General features: G+C 50.5%; 2 protein-coding genes across 8 annotated transcripts in view; both read left to right on the top strand.

The window, feature by feature from the left end:
- The window catches only part of GRK4 (G protein-coupled receptor kinase 4), an 82,357-nt gene extending 61,627 nt beyond the window's left edge, over nucleotides 1-20,730 (top strand). For 4 of the 7 annotated variants that reach the window (XM_068543538.1, XM_068543531.1, XM_068543535.1 and 1 more), the window contains 7 exons: nucleotides 2,160-2,197; nucleotides 12,730-12,819; nucleotides 13,695-13,903; nucleotides 17,967-18,104; nucleotides 19,666-19,803; nucleotides 20,273-20,401; nucleotides 20,495-20,730. In XM_068543538.1, the coding sequence (XP_068399639.1) occupies nucleotides 2,160-2,197; nucleotides 12,730-12,819; nucleotides 13,695-13,903; nucleotides 17,967-18,104; nucleotides 19,666-19,803; nucleotides 20,273-20,401; nucleotides 20,495-20,527 (775 nt within the window). In that variant the 3' untranslated portion in view covers nucleotides 20,528-20,730. Of the gene's footprint in view, nucleotides 1-2,159; nucleotides 2,198-12,729; nucleotides 12,820-13,397; nucleotides 13,607-13,694; nucleotides 13,904-17,966; nucleotides 18,105-19,665; nucleotides 19,804-20,272; nucleotides 20,402-20,474 lie in introns of those variants that run through there. The other 3 variants (XM_068543533.1, XM_068543532.1, XM_068543537.1) reach the window with 3 other exon arrangements.
- A 2,646-nt stretch (nucleotides 20,731-23,376) lies between these two features.
- HTT (huntingtin) overlaps nucleotides 23,377-26,836 on the top strand; it is a 146,243-nt gene continuing 142,783 nt past the window's right edge. The window contains exon 1 of the mRNA XM_068543520.1: nucleotides 23,377-23,395. The gene's annotated coding sequence lies outside the window, so the exon portion shown is untranslated. The remainder of the gene's footprint in view (nucleotides 23,396-26,836) is intronic.

The raw sequence follows: 26,836 nt of genomic DNA, 5'->3' as shown, positions 1-26,836 counted from the left end.
AGGTGACTTTTAAACGGCCTGAGAGCACACCAGTTACACACCAGGCAGCAGGACAGCACCGGGGCTGGGGGATGGTGTAAAAAAGTCAGAAGACAACCTAATCTCCTTTCATCCTCAGCTTTGGTCAGACCCTCGTGTATGTGCTGAACTTAGTTTGTCTTCCTGGCTTAAGGTTATGATTAGAGCATCACTTTTCAATACAAAAGGAGCTGAAAAGATCATCTGGTAAAACCCTTTCACTCAATGGTTGAGGAAACCAAGCCCCGGGGGTGAGTGACCTCAGCCGTGGTGAGGCATTCTCCCGCTGAGCGCCCTGGGCCCAAACTCAGAGAGATGTGAACAGAACTGCGAGGCTGATGAAAAGCCTGCAGAAGTGGTTTTTGAGGGAAGGTTCAGGAAAGGACAGATACCCAGTGTGTGGTGTGGGGCAGGGTGGGAGCATGGCGGCTTTGGGATTGGTCCCAGCTTGCCGTCTGGCATCCTAGTGACCCGCTGACTTAGCTACAGCCCAAGAGTGTCTGGACATACTCCAGAGATGCTGTGACAGTCGCAGGAGTCGGTGCGTGTCAAATGCTTAAGCACACATCTTGGCATCCGGAGAGCGTTCAGGAGGAGTTAGCCGACACCATTACTGCTACCACCGTGATTATTCTGCGCAGTACATACGGCGCACCTCCTTTCGGAGCAGGTGGCTGGCGCTGGACCTGACAGCTGAGAGTGGTACTGGCGGCAGTTGTTAGGTCAGGCTTCTCACGTTTCAACGAGCCGGTTCCGGGACCAGGCGAGGATGCGGGTCGGCGGTCAGCAGGTCTCGGGCGGGCCCTCGATTTGCTTCCAGCCAGCTCCCGAGTGGTGCAGGCCCTCGCTCAGAGCATTGGGGCTCTAGGAGGTCTCGAGAGACGTTTGAAGTAAGGTGGGTGGGCAGCTGTCCTGCTGATGTGGAGTGCGGCTGTGAATGTTGCATACAGGGAGGGTTACGTTGTTTTCAACTGCATTTCCTAGGATTTTTTAAATACAGAAAAGAATGAAAGAAAAAACAAGGGTGTGCACATGGCTGGGCAGTGCAAGCAGAAGACACCCGTTCCCGCCCCTCTGCTACCCAGGGAGACCAGTGACGGTGGCAGGGGCGTCTTTCCAGAGAATGTCTCTCTGCAGTGACCCATGCCCACATTCTTGATTCTCTGAGCTTCTGGGCAGGATAACTTCTCGTGTCTCCTCTGGGGTGTGGTTTCTGACCCCGGGAGGCATTATAGTCACTGCAGCCCCTGGGCGGGTGGGCTGGGAGCGCCCCCTTGAGACCAGCCTCCTCTGAGCGGCTGCTCTCTGCTGCTGGCTCTGTCCCCTCTGTAGGTTCCAGTGACGCAGCCACAGATGGAGGGGTGGTGCTCAGGAAGATGGACTCTTGTGACAGGGCCACACTTGAAATCAGAGTTAAATATAAATCCTTTGAAAACTAATTTTCTTCTCTCTAAGGGAAAAGACAAGTAGTTTGAGATATCACACTTAAGATATTGTCGTCTTTGGTGGGACACACTTATTTGCAGTTTGTGGCGTCGCCCTGCCTTCGCAGGAACCGTGATCAACAGTCACTGCTGCGGGTTATGTGCTCACTGCCACGAGGCCTGGTCTTGCCCAGACCCTGCGCAGCCCGGGGAGTGGGCGGCTGCTGGGCGCTGTGTCTTGCAGGTGAGGACTCAGGCTTGGATAGGCTGAGGCCACAGAGCTGGTAAGTGGCAGAGCCGGGATCTGAATCCATGCCTGTCTGACCCCCCAGACGGAATTCTTCTAGTATGGGGAATGTTCAGTTGTTGACATTTTAAGCAGTATATTAATGATGGGAGAAATGGAGCCGCGTTCCTTAGGGGCTAACCCCTCACCACGGGGCTGCGCGTCTCACAGCCGGAACGTCTTCCCTGAAGTCTGCAGAACGGTGCGCTTTGTGCACGTTGTCTGTAGGATCTTCCTCCTTCATGTGGCCACTGGAGCCTCGTGATGACACCAAGGGCTCACCACTGGACCCACAGAGGGGGTTCTGTTACCTGCCTTTCTTGCCGTTGCTCAGAGCACAGAGGTGTCTGTGGGTCTTTCCGCTGGTGCCGACGGATCCCAGCGTCAAATTCCGGATAACTGACTTTCTGCTGTTGTTTCTTCCCTTGCAGAGACTTAAAGCCTGAGAATATTCTCCTCGATGATCATGGTGAGTGAGCGAGCCTTTCCCGTCCACAGCGTACACTTTGTTAACAGGGACTCGGGGACGGAAAGTTAGTGCACACTTGGCCAGTTAGTGCGGAGGGGGAGCCGCAACAGGAGGGGACGCCCTCTGGTGTGTGCTCGTTTGAGGACAGAATGGACGGACTTCCCTGGCGGTCCAGTGGTTAGAACTCCACGCTTCTACCGCAGGGGGCTTGGGTTCGATTCCCGGTTGGGGAACTAAGATCCCACAAGCCGTGCGGTGTGGAAAAAAAAAAAATAATAGAACGGAGATGTCATCGTTATTCCCCTGTATCTAGGCAAGAAGGAGAGATGGTTCTAATTTTCAGTTAAACTCAAAGGAAGAACATTTTCCCCTCCCTTATTTCTTGCTGTTCGCCCACCTCTTGCTTTATTCTCAGTGGTGTGTCCATGCCCTCCTAAACCCTGGCTACTCTCGGGGGCCGCCCTCCCCGCAGAGCATGGGTCGGAGCAGGAGTGGGGCTGGGGGCCCTCGGGGGCAGCCGGAGGATGGACGGCCCGCTGGCAGGCCCACTGCGGCCAGGTGTTGACCAGCGGCCCCAGGGTGGCGTCGGGAGGGAGCTGTCTTCGGGGGATTTTTGGGGTTGTCTCAGGGCTCTCACGGTCCAGTGGAGAATGAGCCCAGGCCGGCGTGGCTCCTGCAGAGGAGGAGAGGGGCGGCGGTATTGAGGGCAAAGAATCCTGAAGGCGGACGTGGGGCGTGTTCAGTGCAAAGACTGCTCTGATGCTTCTGCCACGTGCTTCCCGCGTGGTGCCTGACACGTGAGCACAGAGCAGCCACCTGTGCGGAGGGAGTGGAGTCTCGCTTCGTGGGAGGTGATGCTGAGATTTGGAAGAGTGTTGCCCAAGGGCCTCTTCACAGCCTTGGGCTCTGAGCCCGTGGTTCATTCCTTGTGCTGTGCTGTTAACCAGAGCAGGGATTCATGCCCCGTGTGGGGATGAGGAGTGTCTCCAGGAGATGTTGTTAATTGGGAAAGAGTGAGGTGAGAGCAGCGTGCAGTGTGCTTCCTCTTGTGTAAAAAAGGGGAAATGATCAGGGACAGTTGTATTTGCTTGTATATACGTAAAGACACAAAAAAAGAGTCATTAGTAACTATGAAGAGGGACTTCCCTGGTGGCACAGTGCTTAGGAATCCGCCTGCCCATGCAGGGGACACGGGTTCGAGCCCTGGTCTGGGAAGATCCCACATGCCGTGGAGCAACTAAGCCCGTGTGCCACAACTACTGAGCCTGTGCTCTAGAGCCCACGAGCCACAACTACTGAGCCCACACACTGCAACTACTGAAGCCCCTGCACCTAGAGCCCGTGCTCTGCAACAAGAGAAGCCATCGCAATAAGAAGTCTGTGCACAGCAACGAAGACTCAATGCAGCTAAAAATTAATTAATGAATTAATTAATTTTTTAAAAAAGGAGCAGTAAGCTGCAACCAAAGGGTTTTTTTTTTTTTTTGAAGTGCAAAAACATCTAAAATATTTGCCACGAACATGTTTAGAAATTAAGGTATGTTGGGACTTCCCTGGTGGTCCAGTGGTAAAGAATCTGCCTTCCAATGCAGGGGACATGGGTTTGAGCCCTAGTCCGGGAAGATCCCACATGCCGTGGAGCGACTAAGCCTGTGTGCCACAACTACTGAGCCTGCACTCTAGAGCCCGCGAGCCACAACTACGGAGCCTGCATGCTACAACTACTGAAGCCCACGTGCCTAGAGCCTGTGCTCCGCAACAAGAGAAGCCACCGCAATGAGAAGCCCGTGCACCGCAACGAAGAGTAGCCCCCGCTCGCCGCAACTAGAGAAAAGCCCGTGTTCAGCAACAAAGACACAACACAGCCAAAAATAAATAAATAAAAAATAAAAAGAAACTATTAAGAGTTAAAATAGCATAGGGGGAGCAGACTTTCCAGTCATACTGACCCCTTTATATATGTTTTTAGTATACAATTCAATTTCTGCAAAAAAAGAAAAAACACAAAAACCCCAAAACTCCCACAACATGCTGGTATTTTGATTGGAACTGTGTTGAATCTATAGAAAACTCGTGGAGAACTGACATCTTAATATTGGATCATCCAATTTAGGAACATAGTCTACAGTTCTATATATTTGGGGCTCCTTCAGTTTCTCTCACTATTACTTTGTAGTAGTGTTCACTGTAGTACCATGTGAATATATTGTTTATTAAAAATCATTTATTTATTTTTTTAAGTGGACTCGAGGAAACTCCGTGCATATATTTGCAGATCTTTCTCTGCATGGCTCCTTCCTCTCCAGAACGTTATCCCACAAACTTGAGCTGACCTATCTCTCCCATGTTCTAACTTCCGTCTTCTCAGCTTAGCAAGGCCGTCCACTCTGCTTGGGTCCCCTGTCCTGTGCTGAGACCTGAGGGTTGCTCCCGGCTAGGATGCCAAGAAGGTTGTAGGGCCCAGCTCGCTGTTTCTCTTCTCTCAGGACTCATGGTCCGCAGCTGCCCTGGACTCAATGTGTTTAGTGCTTTTGTGTTTTGTTTAAGAAATCTTGGCCTGAACCTCAAAATGTTCTATGTTTTATTCTAAAAACATTACTGTTGGGCTTCCCTGGTGGCGCAGTGGTTGAGAATCCGCCTGCCAATGCAGGGGACCCGGGTTTGAGCCCTGGTCGGGGAAGATCCCACATGCTGCGGAGTAGCTAAGCCTGTGCACAATGACGACTGAGCCTGTGCTCTAGAGCCAGTGAGCCACAACTGCTGAGCCCGCATGCCACAACTACTGAAGCCCGCACGCCTGGAGCCCGTGCTCCGCAGCAAGAGAAGCCACCGCAATGAGAAGCATGCACACCGCAACGAAGAGTAGCCCCTGCTCTCCACGACTAGAGAAAACCTGCACGCAGCAACAAAGACCCAACACAGCCAAAAATAAATAAAATAAATAAATTTAAAATAAATAAATAAATAAATAGATAGATAGATATATTACTGTTTTATCTTTCCCATTTACTTCTGTAGTCCCTCTGGAACTGATTTTTGTGCATGATATGAAGTAGAGGTTGACACATTTTTTTCAAATATATAACCAGTTGACTAACACCATTCATTGCAAAGATCATCTATTCCCCTTTTCTTTGGAGTGTCACATTTTACATAAATTAGTGTCTCTATATGTGTGGATCTGTCTCTGGACTCTATAGTTTCCTTGGTCGTTTTATTCATCCTTGAACCAGCACCATAGCCCTTAACCACTGAAGATTTCTAGTGAGTCTTGATATCTGTTCAAGTCCTCCAGCATCATTACTGTTCTTCAAGATTGCCTGAGCTATTCTTCAACTCCTTCACTTCCAGATGATTTTTTATAATTGGTCAATTTCTAGAGGGAAAAGCAACAAGGTATTGGGATTTTGATTGAAATCGTATTGAATTATAGAATAATTTTCAGAGAATTAATATCGAATCTTTGAATTTATGAACATAGTATACAGTTCTGCGCACTTGGGTCTCTTAAGTTCTCTCAATATCACTTTGTAGTTTCATTGTAAAGTACTTACGCATTTTTGTTATTTGATGTTTTTTAATGGTATTGCTCTTAAAACTTCATTTTCTATTTGCCTGTTGCTGGTATTTCAAAATACAATTTCCCCTAGCATTTACATTTTACATTAGAGTGTGATACGTTGTGACAACTGATGAACCGATGTTGGTACAGTATTATTAACTGAAGTCCACAGCATGTATGAGGGTTCGTTCTGTGTTTTACACATTCTGTGGGTCTTGACAAATGTGAAATGATATATGTTCATTATCGTATCTTATGGAGTAGTTTTACTGCCCTAAAAACTCTCTGTGCTCCACCTGTTCATCTCTTCCCCACCCCCAACCCCTGGCAACCACTGATGTTGTCACTGTCTCCACAGATGTACCTTTTCCAGATGTCGTAGATTTGGACTCACACAGTCTGTAGCCTTTTCAGATTGGCTTCTGTCACTTAATAACGTGCATTTAAGGTTCCTCCACGTCTTTTCATGCCTCGTTAGCTCATTTCTTTTTAGCGCTGAGTAGTATTTCTCTGTCTGTATGGACCACAGTTTATTTATTTTCACCTACTAAAGGATATCTTGATGGTTTCCAAGTTTCGGTAACTGTGAGTAGAGCTGCTATAAACATTTGTGTAATGTTTATGTGGACATAAGTTTTCAGCTTCCTTGGGTAAATACCAAGGAGTGGGATTGCTGAATCGTATGGTGAGAGTTTGTTTAGTTTTGTGAGAAGCCACCAACCTGTCTTCCATCCTGGCTGCCGCATTCTGCGTTCCCAGCGGCAGGGATGCGAGTTCCTGCTGCTCCGCATCCTCGCCAGCACGTGGCGCTGTCAGCGTTGTGGATTCCGGCCGTTCTGACAGGTGTGGAGTGGGATCTAGTTTAATTTGCGTTTCCCTGATGACAGGATGTGGAGCCTCTTTTCATATGCTTACTTGCCAGATGTTTATCTTGTTTGGTGAGGTATCTGTTCAGGTCTTCTGTCCATTTTTAATTGGGTTGTTTGTTTTCTTATTGTTGAGTTTTAAGAGTTCTGTGTTTATTTTCGATACCAGTCCTTTCCTTTAACAAATATGAATGTTTTTGAGTTTAATGAGGTCCATCTTATCAATTTTTTCTTCCGTGGTTTGTGCTTTTGGTTACAATTGCAATTGACTTTATATCCAGTGACCATGTTAAATCCACTGAATTCTAAAAGTTTGTAGACTCTTTGGATTTTCTGCAGACACCATCGTGCCATCTGCACTTGGCCACTTTATGTCTGCCTTTCCAATTCTTCAGCCTTTTGTTTCTGTTTCTTGCCTCGTGACACCGGATGGGACCTTCAATACAATGTTGGATAGAAGTTGTAATAGTGGGAATTCTTTCCTTATTTCTGATCTCAGGGGTAGCCTTTCAGTGTATCACCATGAAGTATGAATCCGCTATAGTATTTTTATAGAAATTCTCTTTCAGATTTAAGAATTTTCCTTTTAAAAAAAAATGAATGGTGGCTGAATTTTGTCAGTGCTTTTTCTACCAAAATGACTGTATGTTGTTCTTTTCTCCTTTTAATATAGTTAATCCACCAGTTAATTTTCCAGTGTTAAACTAATCTTTCATTCCTGAAATAAACCCAGCTTGGGCACAGCATGCTCCCCTTACCTGGATTGCTGGATTCTGAGGAGGCCCCTCACCTCCAGCACGGTCTCTCTGGCGCACTCTGCGCGAGCGTCGGAATCCGAGCTGGTGTCTCCATCCCTACAACAGTCTCCAGGGGTTCAGGAGTCTCCATTCTCGGCATCCAGCTGCTCCCAGCCTCGGTAGGCGTCCAGGTGGGAGCGGCTGGAGAGCCTCTGTGTGTCCCCCATTCCCAGTCGGCAGCCTCTGGCTTGACCAGGCTTTGCAAATGCTTCTGAGGGAAACACCTGCTGCCCCAGCAGGGCGCCTTTGTGTGGATCCCCTGCTCAGACGTTTTGGTCCATCCAGGCTGGTCACATGGCTCCTAGTTGTGGCCAGTAGCAGCGTAGGCCCGCCGTGGCCTTCTCCATCCTGCCCTGAGGCAGGCGCTCAGCATCATGTCTGTGGCAATTACTGTGTGACTTGTTCTTTATACACCAGGGACCTGGTCCCGTTCCAGTTAAGCATAGAAAGGAATGACAAAGCTTTGTTTTGCTTTTCTTGATTTCAGGAGACTTTTAGTCTTTTCTTGGTGTTTGCCTACTCTTTTAATTTTTAAAAATGTAATCCTAGCTGTACTTTAGTTTCTCTGACTTAAAAAATGCAATTGATTTTAGGATGTTTACTATCTTAGAATTAAAATTCCGAAGAGCTAATTTGCACCAGTAAGGCATAGAACATAAGAGTAACAGGATTGTCTGTAAGTACCTCTTCACTTCCCTTATAGACAGCTTATTAGGTTTTCTGTTTTCGTCTGTAAAGTAGAACTTGACATTTGGATTCAATTTAGATTTTTTTAAAAAGCTGTTTATCATCTATTCTACGTTGTGAGGTACATTTACCATTTGTCCATCCTAAATATTGGAAGCAGTCTTTTTTGCAAACTTATAAATTAAGGGGGATTTGGTTTATGAAATTCATCTGGTGGTTAAGATAACAAAGAAAACTTTATCATGCTTATATTTTCTATAGAGGCCTTCCTATTTTTATGAAATAGATATATCCCTAAAGACTGGGAAAAATAGTTTTTGTAAAAACCAGGAGCATTTTATTATTGACAGTGGTTTTAAAGGGAATCCTATGCATCATATTCTTCTATCTATATCAAAGATACAGATACTGTTTTTAATATAAATACAATACTATTTTTTTAAATAAATTTATTTATTTATTTATGGCTGCGTTGGGTCTTCGTTGCTGCACGCAGGCTTTCTCTAGTTGTGGTGAGCGGGGGCTACTCTTTGTTGCAGTGTGCGGGCCTCTCATTGCAGTGGCTTCTCTTGTTGCGGAGCACGGACTCTAGGTGCGTGGGCTTCAGTAGGTATGGCATGCGGGCTCAGTAGTTGTGGCTCGCATGCTCTAGAGCGCAGGCTCAGTAGTTGTGGTGCACGGGCTTAGTTGCTCTGCGGCATGTGGGATCTTCCCGGACCAGGGCTCGAACTCATGTCCCCTGCACTGGCAGGCGGATTCTTAACCACTGCACCACCAGGGAAGTCCCTACAATACTATTATTAAATCCAAAACTATTTAATGATTCCTTAATATCACCTAATATCCCATTGGCTTTATCTTCCTTAATTATTTCATAAGTGTTTTTATAGTTGTGTATTTAATGTCCAATGAAGTCTACATTAGATTTGGTTGATATCTTGTTGGGTCTTTTGTAACTTCATAGGTTCCTCCTGCCTGCTTCTTTTTGTCATTTATTTGTGAAACCAGGTGTTTTGGGTTGAATTGTGTCCTTCCAAAATTGATGTGGTGAAGCCCTAACCCCCAGTCCTTCAGAACGTGACTGTATTTGGAGATAAGGTCTTTTAAGATATAATTTAGGTTAAATGAGGTCTTTGCGGGGGGCTCTAATCCGATATGACTGGTGTCCTTATAAGAACAGGAGACTGAGACACAGACACACGGTGGGAAGACAGACGTGAAGACACAGGGAAAGGGGACAAAGGCCAAGCCTTCCAACACCTTGATCTCGGACTTCCAGCCTCCAAGACGGTGAAGAAATAAATTTCTGTTGTCTAAGCCATCTGGTCTGTGGTACTTTTTATGGCAGCCCTGGCAGATATCCACAGACGTTTGTGCTATAGAATTTCCCATGCTCTGGATTTAGCACCTTCCCTATCCTCGTTTTTCCTGTAAGCCAGTAGTTAGATCTGGAGGCTAGACTAGGTCCAGGTTTGATCGTTGGTGAGCAAACTTGGTGTGTCCTTCCTGTAACGTGACATCAGGAGGCGTGTGATGGCCAAGTGTCTCTCTTTGCTGTCAGCCTGATCCATCCATTATCCAGTTCCCACCAGCCTTTCACTCAGTGGATACCTCATTCCAGTGGGCTCACCGCACGATAAAATGATGAGAGTCTTACACTGTCATTCCTTTTGCTCTTATTTGTTGGGATTCATCTGTAAAAAAGAACTTTGCCTCATCAACATTTGTTTACCTGGGGCTTCCCTGGTGGCACAATGGTCAAGAATCCGCCTGCCAATGCAGGGGACACGGGTTCGAGCCCTGGTCCAGGAAGATCCCACATGCCGTGGAGCAACTAAGCCCGTGCGCCACAACTACTGAGCCTGCACTTTAGAGACTGTGAGCCACAACTACTGAGCCCATGTGCCACAACTACTGAACCCTGCGCGCCTAGAGCCCGTGCTCCACAACAAGCCGCCGCAATGAGAAGCCCGCACACCGCAACGAAGACCCAACGCAGCCAAAACAAAAACAAAAACAAAAACAGTTGTTTACCTGTTTGTTCAGGAAAAGCAGGGGAAACACTTGAATACTTCCCTTTATTTTCATTTCTCAGAATATTATGTTAGTTCTCTGTCATTCTCCAGGATGACAAACGAGGTTTTTGTTTTTTCTGTTTTGGTGTCATTATGAATGTGTGGACTAAACACTTATATACGTTACGGGCCTTTGGAGTCATCATTCCTTTTGATGTTGAGACTGTCCCGTCTTTGGCCAGCGGGTGTCCAGTAGTCTTTGCTAACTTCCTCGTCTTCTGCTGTAAGGAGATGTTCCAGGATTGTCTTGCCCGTGTGCTGACCCAGACCTGGGATCCACCATTTCTCCAAAGGGCCCCGGTCCTCTGTGCAGAAAGCCGCATCGTGAGGCCACCGTGTGGGCGCTGAGGTTGCTCATTGCTGCCCTGTTGGTCATTCTTCCTAGACCTGCTCCGTGGACAGAGAAAAAAATGTGCTGTCCCTTTTTAAAGAAAATATTCATCATGGATTCATATTGATATTTCCAAGTCTCATCAACTTCTTCATTTCACTTTTGTGGTATTTTTATCCTAACGCTGAAAACGTTAGTTCCTAATGACAGTAACAGAATTACACTATTTTTCTCCCCCTTTTTTTTTTTAAGCAGAGATCACTCTACAGCACTAAGTGCCAGCAGAAGAGCAGGCTTGATGTGCCCAGTCCCCACCGATAGGTGGGGGGCTGTCCCCAGGCTCCTGCTGGTTTGGCAGTGCTACAGGGCGCAGCCTGTGTCGAGGCATTTCCCGTTTCTTGTTTCTTTGAGCGTTTCCTCGGGAACCTATCGCAAGGAATAGTGGGAGCTCGAGGCGAGGGCTGCACTCACGCACGGTGTTGCCAGACATCCGGGTCGCTCTCGTGCCTGTGCGGGCCCCACCAGCAGACTGTGTTCTCAGACCTGGAGTTTTCGTCAGTTTGTCAGTAGTTCTACTTTTTATTTCTCAATTGAAAAAGCACACTTTAATTTAAAAAAATAAGACCAGGGATACTTAAAATTTCACAACATGCCAGTCCTCTGCTTAGACATGAAATACGTGAAAGGTGCGTTATGGAGAGAATCTTCGTGTTTGAAAGGAGGAACCTGAGACACAGTAACAAATGGCAGAGCTGGGGCTCAGACCCAGGCTGTGTGGCTCTGGGTGTGCCCTTAAGCCCTCTACCCTCCTTCCTTCCTAGCCGGGCGGGCATGCGGGCAAGGCCACCGAGCTGGCCAGGCCAAAGGTTAGTCTTCCTGTTGGGGGGCACAATGGAGACTGTTTAAAACTCTTTTCAGTGCCTTGGAGGGCATGTTGCATATTTTTAGTGTTCTGCAAATATTTATTGGTTGATTCATTCAGTTCTTCCATAAATTTTTTTAAATTAATTTTTATTGGAGTATAGTTGATTTACAATGTTGGTTCTGCTGTACAGCAAGGTGAATCAGCTATATGTATACATTTATCCCCTCTTTTTTAGATTTCCTTCCCATTTAGGTCACCAAAGAGCATTGAATAGAGTTCTCTTTCTAGACACTCAAAAGAATGTTCTCTATGATTTATTATTTTCACAAGGAAATTAATAACTATTTTAATCTTCCTATATAAAGGCATTAACACATAACAGTTTTTTAAATGAAGTTCCTTCATTTTATTTATTATTTCCTTGACACTATTACCATTTGTTCTTTAGAGAAAAACTCCATATTATTTGTCTCTTGTTGTCCCTGTGTATAAGCCTCTTGGTGTTCTGACAGGGAGTGTTTATTTGCTGTTTCGTAGTTAATATAGCATCCATTATAGTTTTTTTTTAAATTAATTAATTATTTATTTTTGGCTGTGTTGGGTCTTCATTGCTGCGTGGGCTTTCTCTAGTTGCAGTGAGCGGGGGCTACTCTTTGTTGCGGTGCGCAGGCTTCTCATTGCGGTGGCTTCAGTAGTTGTGCACAGGCTCTAGGTGCACGGGCTTCAGTAGTTGTGGCACGTGGGCTCAGTAGTCGTGGCTCGTGGCCTCTAGAGCTCAGGCTCAGTAGTTGTGGTGCACGGGCTTAGTTGCTCCGTGGCATGTGGGATCTTCCCGGACCAGGGCTCAAACCTGTGTCCCCTGCATTGGCAGGTGGATTCTTAACCCCTGCGTCACCAGGGAAGTCCTCCATTATAGTTTTATTTATGTGTCTGGTAGTTATATGGAAATAAAATAACGAACGTAATGCTCCTATCTTATCCTGTGGTTGTCTATGGATAAAGGGCTTCCTGATCAATAGCCAGGCATAAATCTAATTTCCTGCAGGTAGTGGAACTGAACGCACGACAGGATTTTACTAAATGTGGAAAAGTTAAATGTAATTTTATTTTTTGTATTTTTTATTTTTATATATTTATTTATGATCGAACCCATGCCCTTGCCAATGAAAGCGTGGAGTCCTAACCACTGGACTGCCAGGGAATTCCCTAAATGTAATTTTATATCTAACTGTTTCCAAGCATGAATTGCTATAATTTCCAACCATGTTTTTTAGATTTTTTCCCATTCATTATTGGTAAAGTGTCAGCTCACCCCCTGTGATTGGTCTCATGTATTTGGCCACACGCAGGACACATCCGGATTTCAGATCTTGGTTTAGCCGTGGAGATCCCGGAAGGGGAGACCATCCAAGGAAGAGTCGGAACGCTCGGCTACATGGGTACGTAACCGACCACCCCAGGGTGCTCGCGCCCCTGCCCTCAGGACACAGAGAACTGAACATGGGAAGGGACCTGGGGTCAGCCCTGGCCCGCTGCTGGGGAGCGTACCTGGCCCCCTGGCCGGCCCTCCTCTCTGCTGACGGGCCAGAGTAGGGACAGGACAGCGGGCCTCCTCACTGCTCACTGGCCCCACACACCCCTCCCAAGGTTGTCGAAGTTATTCGCACAGCTCCAGAGCAGTGACCCAGCCTGACGCAGGGGAGCCTCTGACATAAGGAACCCTGAGGGCCTCTGCTGAGTCCCGCACTTACCCTCCCCCCATTCCACTGTGGCTGCTGCCACCTGCTGCTGGGGTCTTATTCTGATGGAATAGGGGCGCCTGAGGGCCTGGCTCTGCCTGTTTGGAGGCGGGGTTTCCCCACGGTAGTTACTCCACGAGTAGTAGGAATGGTTTGTAATAACAGCTTTACTGAGATGCAGTTCACATGCCATAAAATCCACCAACCCGAAGTGTGTAGTTCAGTGGATTTCGGTATGTTTACAGAGATGAGCAACTATCACCACTGTCCGATTTCAGAACTTTTTCATCACCTCAAAGAAGGCGGCCCGCACCTGTCAGCAATCACTCCCCACTCCTCACCTCCCACCCCCAGCCCTGCAGCCGCTAATCTACTTCCTGTCTCCGTGGACGTGTCTGTTCTGTTCCGTATAGGCGGACTCACGCACTCTTTGGCCTTTTGTGTCTGCCTTCTTTGGCTTCACATGTTTGCGAGGATCATCCCTGTGGTAACAAACATTAAATTTATAATGTGTTGTTTGGAATTAAGTATGAGGACATTTAATTTAATTTAAATTTCCTGTGTTTGTTATGTAGCTCCCGAAGTTCTCAATCGTGAAAGGTATACATTTAGTCCTGATTGGTGGGGACTTGGCTGTCTGATGTACGAAATGATTCAGGGACATTCTCCGTTCAGAAAATTCAAGGAGAAGGTTAGCAGGGAGGAGGCGGAGCGGAGAGTGAAGGAGGAGACGGAGCGGTACTCCGAGAAGTTCTCCGAGGACGCCAAGTCCATCTGCAGCCTGGTGGGTCGGGCTCGGGGAGGGCGGGAGCGGGGCTAGGCTTCTGACCGCCCGCGTTCAGACTGGCGACTGGGGAAACCCAGCCCTCTCTCCGTAGGGCTCAGGAGGGGTCACCTGATGCTCCGCGGTGCCAGGGACAGGGCCTTCCTCGCAGGGGTTTCTGATCACGCAGAGCAGAGTTCGTTGTTTGCTTTCCCCAAAGGTGCTGCTGAGAGGGAAGGGTGGTGTCGGGTCATTGTTTAGAGCACAGCTGGCCAACTTCACAGGACGCTAAACATGAAACAGAATCTTCGGGGTGCTTTGCAGCGGTGAGGTTTTTCTCTCTGCCCACGTTCCTCAGAACTCCCTTTAACTGGTCGCCAGGGACTGTGGTCCTATAGACACCCTGACCCGATGGCCTGCCATGCGCCTGGCACTGTCAGTCCCAGGCCGTCCTGGCAGTAAGGGGATGAGAGAAGCTCTCCTTGTCACTTCACTTCTCTTAAGCCAACACTTAGGATTTTCTGAGCACATTTTAAAATTCATTTGCATCCAGCGAGAATTTATTGAGCATCCCCCATGGGACCTTCCCCGGCAGTGAGTGAAACAGGCAGTAATCCCAGCCCTTCTGCCCCCAAGCCCGGTGCTCTCATCCACTCAGGGGAGGTGGCCTGTGAGTCGGGGATCTTCAGCCGGGAGGTGGGAGGGGCTGGCCGCCCGGTGGGGTGGGGAGGAAGGACGGCACAGGGGCAGGAGGCCCGAGGCTGATGCGCTGGGACTCCCGGGAAGAGACCCACGGGACAGAAGGAGGGGGGCCGGCCCGGGCTTTGTGGGGATTCAGGTGGGAGTCTGAGCCTTGGGTGGTGGCAGAGCGAGTAAGAAGCCGTCGGACTCCGGGTGGACGGGAAGGCCGCGCCCGCAGGATTTGTGAGCCGTGCACGGAGCGGGGAGGGGCTGCAGCAGAGCCCCGGCGCGGAGGCGGGGACTCGGTGCGGGGCGGGCAGCTTGTCCCCTCCTCCTGTGGCGCGCGAGGGTGGGAGGGAGCCGCTGGAGGTGTGCGGAGAAGGGAGGGTGCTTCCGGCGCGCCAAGGGCCGGGTGGGCGTACAGGGGGGTCGGTGGCTGGTGGGGTGCCGTGCTCCTGCCGCCCGCCCCCGGCAGGCAGGACGCGCGAAGCTCGCAGCAGGCGGGGAGTCGGGCTCGCTTAAGCGGGTCTGAAGAAGCCGGAGAGAGGCCGCGGGGCTGGGTGGGTGGCGAGGGGCGTTTGGAGGAGCGGCCGTGGGTGTGAGCGGGTCGCAGAGGAGAGTGCGGACACGGGGCAGGTGGAGCCGGGCTCCTTACCGGAGTTAGACACACGGGGGCACGTGCCGCGGGGGGAGGGCTGACGGGGGGGTGGTGGCAGGGTGGGGGACTCAGGACCAGGCCACTGGACGGCGGCCACAGAGGGCGGGGCGTGGTCCCCCAGTGGGTGCTGGGGTCAGCCGGTGCGTCGGTAACTTGCGGGAGTGGACACTGGCTGGGGACGAATTACCTCGGGGTCCCTCTCCTTTTGTGTCCATGTGTGAAGGGACGTGTGCTGGTGGCCTTTCTCGGGCTGCGCACCGTGCTTGGAGCTGACGGCGTTCAGTCAGCTCCTCCGTGACCGCCTCCTGGCCACCCTGCTGTTGCTGTTCAGTTGGTAAATGTTGACCCGGTGTCTGCTCACATGCGACAGTCCGATGGGGCTGCAGGAGCATACAGATTAAATGAGAAGTGCGGCTGGCCCCCCGGGAGCGCACAGTTGAATGGCAGGCCTAAAATAACACGAAAGCAACTAGAGTCAAAAGCAGAGCTTGATGGGCGCGTGCGTAAACAAGATAGAAGCGAAGGCTTCAGGGTTTTCAGGATGAAGGGGTGCTGTTCGTGGGAAAGATGGTGGTGTCCGCGTGAAGCCCAGCGTTGTGACTCAGGGCGACTCAGGGCCCGGGGTCAAGGCCCAGCATCCCACCACCACGCACTCACCCCTCCGGGTCTCGGGTTTCTCATCTAGAAGATGCGGACGGTGGATAACTTCTACCTTACAGAATTGCCAGCGGGATAAAATGAAGAGTGCGCGTGAAGTGTTTAGTCCCACGTGAATCCTCGGTAACTGCTGAGCGGAGCAACAGCTAGTTCTTAGAGAGCCTGTGAAATTCCAACAGACAGGGTCTGGAGGAGAGGCCATCTCTGGGGCAAGGTTGATGTGAACAGGGCACAGGGGGGGAGCGTGGGCACCTGCGGGGTCCGGGATGTGGCCCGGCACTGAGGGCACGCGAAGGGGACTGCCCGCCTCTGCAGGTCTCTGGCCTCCTCTGCCCGTCCCTGCCGGGCCCGTGCCGTGACACCTGGCGTCGGGTACCGCTGGGCCATTTTCAGAGCTCTCTGTTTTCTCATTTCATCCCCACAGTGGCTTTCTAGGATATTCTCAGAGCCGCACGGTGGAAAAATTAAAAGTTGATTTCCACGGTGTCCCGTAGTCAGTGGCAGCAGGCAGCACGGGCACAAGGTGCCTTCCGCCGCCCGGCGCTGCCCGGTCAGGCCCCTGGACCGCGTGAGTTGGCAGCAGGCTTGACAGAGGCATGGAGTCCCCGCGGTGCCGTCATTGCATCTGGCCTGACACAGTGTTCGGGTCTGGTCTTAATTAAGGAAGCCTGTCTTACTGAGCCCCGCCCTGGCTCGGTGCTGGAGTTCCCACGGCAGCTGCCTGCAGAAGCTTGAGTCCCGCAGGAAAGCCCGGCACCGAGCAACTACCAGGTGTATTCCCATCGGTGGTGTCTGGTAGGAGTCAGCCTGGCCGAGAGACGGCCTCGGTGTGTGTGCGGCACGGCCGAGCGGGCGGGGCCCGGCCCGGGGGCTGCAGGTGTGTGCAGGGGCGTCGCACACAAGCCGGGAGCCGAACGTGGGTGCTGGCTGGGAGTCGAGGCCACGGGTCAGCCAGCGTTCCTGTGAGGCACCAGGTGGTGTCACTGGGGCTTTGCAGGTCTCTCTCGCATTGTTCAGCTCACCGTTGCAGTGCAAACAGCCACAGACCCCTGAGCTAAGGGCCAGCTCTGCTCCCACAAAGCCCTATTTACAGAAGCAGGCACTGGTGCGATACAGCCCTGGGCTGCAGCTTCCCAGCCCCCGGCTGCAGCTTCCCAGCCCCCGGCCTAGGCTAGGTTTTGGAGGCCCAGACCTTTCCTGTGTCGCTTTGAGCAGAGGCAGACCTCTTTGACTGCTAATTGTGGAAGAAGGCCTATCTGAACTTTTGGCAATAGTGGGCATACCTCACTTTTATGGTGCTTCACAAATAGTGTGTTTTTGACAGATTGAAGGTTTGTGACAGCCCTTTGTTGAGCAAGTCTATTGCCACTGTTTTCCTAGCAGCATTATTCTTTAATTATGTACAATATTTTTAGACATAATGCTATTGCATACTTAACAGACTCTAGTAGAGTGTAAACGTAACTTTTATTTGCACTGGGAAACCAAAAAATTCGTGTGACTTGCTTTATTGCAATAATCAATTAACTGTGGTGGTCTAGACTCGAACCCGCGGTATCTCCGAGGTCTGCCTGTTTAAATGTATAAGTAAGGAATACTTTTGAAAGAAACACTTTCTATTAAGTTTAAGGATATACAACTTTTAGAACTAGGTTTGCTAAATTTTTGCCTCATCTGAGGTCCTTAGTGATCTGTTTAATTAATAGATTAAAATAGTTTCTAATCATCAACATAACTTGGCGTGAAAGTGGTGTCTGCGAAGTTCCCAAGAGCTTCTATTTCTTGAAAAAAATTCCCCTAATTCTTACATGGGTAAACTTTTCTTAAGGATTTACTTAGCCAACTCTTTATTTATTGATAGCTCAAAGGCAAAACTTCAGTTTCAATTCCTTTTTGAAGCGTTACGTATCCTAAATCAGTAAAATCTGAAGTAACAAGGTTTGGTTGATACTTTGGAATTTGAGTGACTTTGTTTAGGTGGAGGTGCTCTTTGCCACCCCGAATTCTTTGGCCATTATTATGGAGCTTTTCTGGGTTTTCTTTTTTATCCTTGGAGCTTCAATTGACTCCATTTTTACTCTTCCACAGTTACTCACCAAGGATCCCAAGCAACGCCTGGGCTGCAGGGGCGAAGGAGTGGCTGAAGTCAAGGGCCACCCTGTGTTCAGGGACATTAACTTCAAGAGGCTGGAGGCCCACATGTTAGACCCCCCTTTCCGTCCTGACGTAAGTGTGTTGCCAAAGAGCAGCGGGGTGTTGGGGTGTCTGAGAAAGCGGATGTTTTCCAGGTAGATTCAGGACCACCCGTCCTGCCCTCAGTGCCCCCTGGCCCGTCCTCACGGGCCCTCCCGGCCCGCTGCCGCCCTGGCTGGTGGAGCCCACCCAGGTCACTGCCCTGCTCAGAAACCTCAGCAGCACCCGACACCCTCCCCGGGGCGCCCCACCAGGGCCCCCACGTTTCCGCGGCCCCTACCCCCGTCTGCAATGCGCTTCCCCACGCCGGGTCTCGCAAGGTCCTGGCTGCACACTGAGGGCCCTGGAGTGGCCGCTCGAGCCTCCTGGTGAGCGTGTGGCGGGGCCCACACGAGGCCACGTCCCCAGTGCCCAGCAGGCCCCGCGCACGTTGGAGCTGGACCGGAGCAACCCCCTCTTTGGCCTTGAGCTGCTGCAGGCCTGTGATGGAAACGTGGAGATTCGATCATTCCGCAGGATATGATGGGCCTGAGACATGCGGTTAAAATAGTTTTAGTCATACAAGTCAGGATTCGTTGTGTTTACGTGGAATGTGTTGTGACAGCAGCTTCTCCCTTTGCGCTCGTTCTCGAAGCGCCCTCCCACCTGCTGGCCGAGGCTCCAGGTACTAGAGTCACGGGGAGGACCAGCTCCAAGACAAGGAAAACCCAGCCGGGGCTTCTCGGAGCCTTCTTTCCACCAGGCCCTGGGTGCCGCGGGCTGCGGCCTTCCCTGAGGAGGGCGCCGGCTGGGGAGTGAGGGCCAGAGGCGCTGGGGCTGTTCCGGGGGTTCTCCTGCATTTAACCAGAGGGCCCGGAGGCCCGTTGTCAGCAGCATCTGAGGGCGTCAGGCAGCCTGGCAGGGGCGCAGGATGGGGTTCCGGCCTGGGCTCGGGCCTCCCCATCGTCCCCTGCACCGTCTCCTGAGGGCCGGCCCGCCCGGCGGCTCCCACCTCCCCGCTGCTCTCAGAAGTTCTGACCAGGGGCCCGGGATCGGCATGCTCCTTGTCATGCACAAGCTCGGACGCTCAGAGCACGGGTCCCCGTGCCCCGGGTTCCCTGCTTCAGAGGTGGCGGCCGCCCAGGCGCCACACGCCCCGCCTGCTGGCCTGACTCTGCGCCCGAGGACGCCAGTGCCCGGTGGGGCTGGGGGCCTGGGGTCCTGCCCAGCGCAGACGGCCAAGCAGGCAGACGGGCACGTGCGCGAGGGAGGCCGAGGGCTGGAGGCTTCCTCCGCCGTGTCCCAGCAGGGGCACCCCGTCCGCCCTTCTCCATCTGCAGCCTCTGCTGTGGCCCGTTTCCGTGCAGGAAAGAGAAGGCGGGGGGCCTCGGGAGGCTTGTGGGCGAGAGTGGGGAGCTGGAGCAGACGGGCCGCGGGGCCTGTGGCTCTGGGGGTTCCTAGAGCGAGGATTAGGCGTGCTTCACGCCGGGAGGGATGGCGAGGAAAGGAGGGTGCAGGTGTGCGTGCGGCGGCTTCCCAGGCGTCCTGAGCGCCGCTGAGGGAAACAGACGCAGCGGCTGCCGTCTCAGCCACGCCTCTCTGTTCTCGGTGACAGCCGCAGGCGGTTTACTGCAGGGACGTCCTGGACATCGAGCAGTTCTCCACGGTGAAGGGCATCCACCTGGACAGCACCGACTACACCTTCTACGGCCAGTTCGTCACGGGCTGTGTCTCCATCCCCTGGCAGAACGAGGTACTGCCCGTTGCAGCACGGCCCGCCTAACTAGTTACAACGACCAAGAAGAACCTTATGTGTGTAGAATGAACAGTTTCCTCTTTAAAATATCTTTTTAGCTATTTTACATACACATCCATTTGCGTGTGCGCACGTGTGCATGTTCGGAGGTAAAATTGTATGTGGCAACTGCCCCTGGTGTCTTCACGGGGGGTGGACAGAGGTGGCCCTCTCGGGTCTGCTGGGCTTTTGCCGCCTTGAGTCCTGCTCCCTGAGCGGGGCTGGCTGGACGGGAGTTCACTGCTTTGGGGGCCACGTTGGCGGCCACGTGACCTCCCCCAAGAGGAGGTCAGGAAGCAGGGGAAGTAGGAGCCGAGGACCGGGGCCGGAGTGGCCGCCGAGCGCTGGGCTGGGGGCCGGGTGGGCGATGCCGACCGGCCGCGTGGGGTCTCCACCACTTGTCTGTCCTGCCCTTCTGTGGATGCAGATGATCGAGTCTGAATGTTTCAAGGACATCAACGAAAGGGGAAATGTGGCCTTAGATCCAGAAGAGAAGACATATCAACCAGCTCGCAAACAGAAGAGGGGCTTCTTCCACAGACTCTTCACTCGAGGGGTAAGGGTGAAACACGTTGTTATTATTACTATCACATTATAATGTGATGTGTTAAAAGGAATATTTCACCAAGGTATAACTTCCTTTGTTCAGCTTTCTTTTTTCAGTGCCTGTTATATAAGATAATTTACATAGTTTGAAAGCCAGCCATAAGGTGCAGTTTGAGCCCAGCGAGAAGAATCCTCACAATGATGTTTGCCACTGGTATGAAAACTGTTCTGATGCAAAAAGAAGGAATGGCTTACAACACTCGAAAGGAGATCTGTTTGTCGATGACAAAGCATTTCACACTAGGCTCAGAAATCAGCATCTTGTAGAACAACCATAAAACAGTGCACATCATTTCAATTTCTGCCTTACGTGTTCTGATTCTTTTTTTTTTTTTTTCCGCTGCATTGGGTCTTTGCTGCGGCACACGGGATCTTTCGTTGGGGCACACAGGCTTCTCTCTAGTTGTGGCTCAGTAGTTGCGGCACGCAGGCTTAGTTGCCCCGTGGTGTATGGGATCTAGTTCCCTGACCAGGGATCACACCTGTGTCCCCTGAATTGGAAGGTGTAATCTTAACCCCTGGGCCACCAGGGAAGTCCCCGTGTTCTCGTCCTTAGAGCTGTCACATCATTCGCCGCGATCACAGGGAAAGCTGATTTTCTTTTGAACATGGAAGAGTGGTTTGGAGAGACTTTCTGTGGTAGCATTAAATTTAGGAATTTTTTCGAAGTCTCCTTGGACCAGTGGATTATCCTGCCGTGAACCCCGTCTGTTCCCGAGGGATTGATGCCGAGGTTGTCCACTAACATCCGTGGTTTTTCAGTATAGACCCAGAGTGTGTGACCACGTTTCCTCTGCGAACTGGGGGCTGGGCGGGAGTTAACCCCGTCCTTCTCTGGGACTGGGTGTCTCTCGGTGCCAGTCCTCTCCGGTCCACACCGTGGGGGCCTTCAGGGAACCTCCGGCCGGTGGAACCCATACAGTCGTTCCGGAAGGAGCCGCGCACCCCGCGCCGCTCAGCTGGGTGCTGAGTGCGGGGCGGGGTACGCAGCGTGAGTGCAGGGCGCATGGGCGACGCTGTCTCTGCGTGAACCAAGCAGCCCGCAGGACGTGCAGCACACGGGAGGGAATTTAAGGGTTTCCCTGCCTTGAAGTCAGCACCCCCCGCCACGTTTTCACGTCCACTTAAGGCAGGTCAGCGACTTGCATCAGAAAGGCGCCTGACAGGCCTTCTGCCGTCGTGCGGGGCTGCATCAACGCCAGCCCCAGCGAGGAGGAGCTGCCCTCCAGCCGGTGAGCGCTCGCTGCGCAGCCGGCCGGCGCCACGGAGCCGTGCCCTGGGCTGCATCCTGCCCGTGAACTGCAGTAACCACGAGGGACACACCCTGAAACGTGCCCGATGAGTCTGGCCATTTTTCTGCTTTCATACCTGGATTGTCTTTTCACTAAAGCTGGATGGGGGAAAGGCCCCTTGAGGACTTGTGCCGCCCAGAAAGCCCCAGCTGCGGACGCCTTGTGGCGGGGACTCGGCGTGTCCCCGCGGGAGGAGGGGAGAGGCCGGGGTGCCGGCCCTGCAGCGTCGGCGCCGGAGGTCCTGCTCCTCGCCCGCGGCTCCTGCCGTGCTCCTCCCGTGGCTGGGCGCCGGTTAGGTTAGAAGACCTTGGCCCCTTTCCCTTCGTGTTCGCTGCTCCCGTGCCTCTCACCGAGATTCCTCCCCGCCCTCGGGCGTCTCCGAGGCGCTCCTGTCCCTCCTCTGAAGGAGGGTGTTGCCAGGACCCTGAGGTCGGGGCTTGGCTGTCGGGGGCCGCTCTCCCTACCCCTGCAGTGTTGGACGGGTTTCTGTGGCCGCGGCCTGTGAGTCTCTGGGGCTGGGATCCCGGAGCCAGACGTGCTGGAGGGGCCCTGGAGTCGGGGCGAAGGGGCGCCCGCTGTGCACCAGGCCTCGGCAGGGCCTTCTGGGGCCAGAGCGGCCTTTGGCAAGGTGCGAGCTGGTGGAGGGAAGAGCCGGGAAGCCTCCTGTGTCCTGCGACCCCGCCGGCTGCCCTGCCTCCGCGGCAGGCCGAGGTCGAGGTCACTGTCCCTTGGCTTGCCCGGGAGCCCTTGCCACCTGCCGTGTGGGATCCAGGGTTCGGGCCTCGGAGACTGTAACCGAACAGCAGGGACTTGGTCCGGATGCCGTGACACCCGGGAAGCCACCGCCGGGGCCTGGCCCCGCGTCGCTCTCCCCAAGGGTCATCCGCCCCACCCAGCGCATCCCGAGGTGCGGTTTGCATCTGCGCTGATGGAGCTGTATGCCGCATGCTGGCTGCAGTGGGGAGCCCAGTAGCGTGGAGGCCTGTGTCTAGAGCAGAGTCCCTCCCAGGCCACGTACCACAGACCAGGTGAGGGGAAGGGGGAGCTATCTGGGGTCTGGGGCCTTGATTTTGACTGGAGGGAAGTGGCTCGGCCTCTCCCGGTTGCGGCCCCTCTCCCCCGCCTCATCCTGCCTCTAGAGGGAAGGTGGCAGGAGTTCCCACCTCCTGGGGGCTGGGAGGGGGACGTGCAGCAGGGTTTGGTCCATGCTACCTGCTCATAAAGAGGTTACTAATCGCGGGAAAGGAATATGTGCACATCGTAAAGAACACAGGAGAGTGTAAGGAAAATAGGAATCACCTTTATTCCCACGTCCCGTTTACATTCTGACTCCTTCCAGACCTCCTTCCTCCCCTCCTGGGGCCCTCCTGCCTCCCGCTGTGGATCATCTGGGGGACGGGAGGGCCTGGCCCGTCACAGGTGGGGAGGCTGGGTGCAGCCCACCTGCTTGCAGAGTGAGGAGGAAGGGGGGCGGCGCAGGGACGGCCAGAGCCTGGGGGGTCGTCTGCAGCCGGGGGCACAGCTACGGGAACCAGTAAAGGCCTTCTTTTTCTTTTCCTTTCTTTTCTTCTCTTTTCTTTTTTTGCTTAAGCTAGTCTGAGTTGCACGCCTCCATGACCAAGGGAGAGCCCTGACAGAGACAACAAATCTAGGTAAGAATTTTTACGCGGTATCTGGTAACTTAATAGATTGAACATGTCTTTTTTTTTTTTCTGATTATAAGCAAATGTATACTTATTAAAGAGAATTTTGAAATTAAGATGAGTACACAAGGAAAATTTGTCTTTAATATCAGCCACTGTCCAGGGATAATCCCTATCAGCATTTTATTCTGTAATTTATATAATTGATAGTTATTTGTTTCTTGCCATGTCATTTAAATATATCTGACTGCTTCACCTTTTTTTTTTTTTTTTTTTTAATTGATTGATTGATTGATTGCTGTGTTGGGTCTTGTTTCTGTGCTAGGGCTTTCTCTAGTTGCGGCAAGCGGGGGCCACTCTTCATCGCAGTGTGCGGGCCTCTCACTATCGTGGCCTCTCTTGTTGCGGAGCACAGGCTCCAGACGCGCAGGCTCAGTAGTTGTGGCTCACGGGCCTAGTTGCTCCACGGCATGTGGGATCTTCCCAGACCAGGGCTCGAACCCGTGTCCCCTGCATTAGCAGGCAGATTCTCAACCACTGCGCCAGCGGGGAAGCCCGTAATTTTCTTTTTTTGTAGTATCTTTGTCTGGTTTTGGTATCAGGGTGATGGTGGCCTCATAGAATGAGTTTGGGAGTGTTCCTTCCTCTGCAATTTTTTGGAAGAGTTTGAGAAGGATGGGTGTTAGCTCTTCTCTAAATGTTTGATAGATTTCACCTGTGAAGCCATCTGGTCCTGGACTTTTGTTTGTTGGAAGATTTTTAATCACAGTTTCAATTTCATTACTTGTGATTGGTCTGTTCATATTTTCTATTTCTTCCTGGTTCACTCTTGGAAGGTTATACCTTTCTAAGAATTTGTCCATTTCTTCCAGGTTGTCCATTTTATTGGCATAGAGTTGCTTGTAGTAGTCTCTTAGGAAGTTTTGCATTTCTGCGGTGTCTGTTGTAACTTCTCCTTTTTCATTTCTAATTTTATTGATTTGAGTCCTCTCCCTCTTTTTCTTGATGAGTCTGGCTAATGGTTTATCAATGTTGTTTATCTTCTCAAAGAACCAGCTTTTAGTTTTATTGATCTTTGCTACTGTTTTCTTTGTTTCTATTTCATTTATTTCTGCTCTGATCTTTATGATTTCTTTCCTTCTGCTAACTTTGGGTTTTGTTTGTTCTTCTTTCTCTAGTTCCTTTAGGTGTAAGGTTAGATTGTTTATTTGAGATTTTTCTTGTTTCTTGAGGTAGGCTTGTATAGTTATAAACTTCCCTCTTAGAACTGCTTTTGCTGCATCCCATAGGTTTTGGATCATTGTGTTTTCATTGTCATTTGTCTCTAGGTATTTTTTGATTTCCTCTTTGATTTCTTCAGTGACCTCTTGGTTATTTAGTAACGTATTGTTTAGCCGCCATGTGTTTGTGTTTTTTACGTTTTTTTTCCCTGTAATTGATTTCTAATCTCATAGCGTTGTGGTCAGAAAAGATGCTTGATATGATTTCAGTTTTCTTAAATTTACTGAGGCTTGATTTGTGGCCCAAGATGTGATCTATCCTGGAGAATGTTCCGTGCGCACTTGAGAAGAAAGTGTAATCTGCTGTTTTTGGATGGAATGTCCTATAAATATCAATTAAATCTATCTGGTCTATTGTGTCATTTAAAGCTTCCGTTTCCTTATTTATTTTCTGTTTGGATGATCTGTCCACTGGTGTAAGTGAGGTGTTAAAGTCCCCCACTATTATTGTGTTACTGTCGATTTCCTCTTTTATAGCTGTTAGCAGTTACCTTATGTATTGAGGTGCTCCTATGTTGGGTGCATATATATTTATAATTGTTATATCTTCTTCTTGGATTGATCCCTTGATCATTATGTAGTGTCCTTCCTTGTCTCTTGTAACATTCTTTATTTTAAAGTCTATTTTATCTGATATGAGCATTGCTACTCCAGCTTTCTTTTGATTTCCATTTGCATGGAATATCTTCTTCCATCCCCTCACTTTCAGTCTGAATGTGTCCCTAGGTCTGAAGTGGGTCTCTTGTAGACAGCATATAGATGGGTCTTGTTTTTGTATCCATTCAGCAAGCCTGTGTCTTTTGGTTGGAGCATTTAATCCACTCACGTTTAAGGTAATTATCGATATGTATGTTCCTATGACCATGTTCTTAATTGTTTTGGGTTTGTTTTTGTAGGTCCTTTTCTTCTCTTGTGTTTCCCACTTAGAGAAGTTCCTCTAGCATTTGTTGTAGAGCTGGTTTGGTGGTGCTGAATTCTCTTAGCTTTTGCTTGTCTGTAAAGCTTTTGATTTCTCCATCGAATCTGAATGAGATCCTTGCCAGGTAGAGTAATCTTGGTTGTAGGTTCTTCCCTTTCATCACTTTAAGTATATCATGCCACTCCCTTCTGGCTTGTAGAGTTTCTGCTGAGAAATCAGCTGTTAACCTTATGGGAGTTCCCTTGTATGTATTTGTCATTTTTCCCTTGCTGCTTTCAATAATTTTTCTTTGTCTTTAATTTTTGCCAATTTGGTTACTATGTGTCTCGGCATGTTTCTCCTTGGGTTTATCCTGTATGGGACTCGCTGCGCTTCCTGGACTTGGGTGGCTATTTCCTTTCCCGTGTTAAGGAAGTTTTCGACTATAATCTCTTCAAATATTTTCTCTGGTCCTTTCTCTCTCTCTTCTCCTTCTGGGACCCCTATAATGTGAATGTTGTCGTGTTTAATGTTGTCCCAGAGGTCTCTTAGGCTGTCTTCATTTCTTTTCATTCTTTTTTCTTTAGTCTGTTCCGCAGCAGTGAATTCCACCATTCTGTCTTCCAGGTCACTTATCCGTTCTTCTGCCTCAGTTATTCTGCTATTGATTCCTTCTAGTGTAGTTTTCATTTCAGTTATTGTGTTGTTCATCTCTGTTTGTTCTTTAATTCTTCTAGATCTTTGTTAAACATTTCTTGCATCTTCTCGACCTTTGACTCCATTCTTTTTCTGAGGTCCTGGATCATCTTCACTATCATTATTCTGAATTCTTTTTCTGGAAGGTTGCCTATCTCCACTTCATTTAGTTGTTTTCCTGGGGTTTTATCTTGTTCCTTCATCTGGTACATAGCCCTCTGCCTTTTCATCTTGTCTATCTTTCTGTGAATGTGGTTTTTGTTCCACAGGCTGCAGGATTGTAGTTCTTCTTGCTTCTGCTGTCTGCCCTCTGGTCCAATTCTTTTTATTAGTCTTTTCAAAGAACCGACTCTTGGCCTGGTTATACTTCTCTGCCTTAATAGTTCTCTGATGCTTTCAGATAGATGATTTTTAAAATTTTTTCCCCTAGTTTACTTGTCCTTAGTGGGAGGAGGGTTTGTCTGAAATTTCCTAGTTCACCTGCTAGGGTTGGAGGGTCTCCTGCAGAGGCGGGGGGTGGCTGTGCCTCACCGTGGGTACAGGGACACTGGCAGCAGAAGCTCCGGGAAGCACTCC

The sequence above is a fragment of the Eschrichtius robustus genome, chromosome 4 (genome assembly GCF_028021215.1).
Source record: "Eschrichtius robustus isolate mEscRob2 chromosome 4, mEscRob2.pri, whole genome shotgun sequence".
In the NCBI taxonomy this organism is placed as follows: domain Eukaryota; kingdom Metazoa; phylum Chordata; class Mammalia; order Artiodactyla; family Eschrichtiidae; genus Eschrichtius; species Eschrichtius robustus.
The sequence above is the reverse complement of the archived record's forward strand: the minus strand, read 5'-3'. Positions and strand labels throughout refer to the sequence as shown.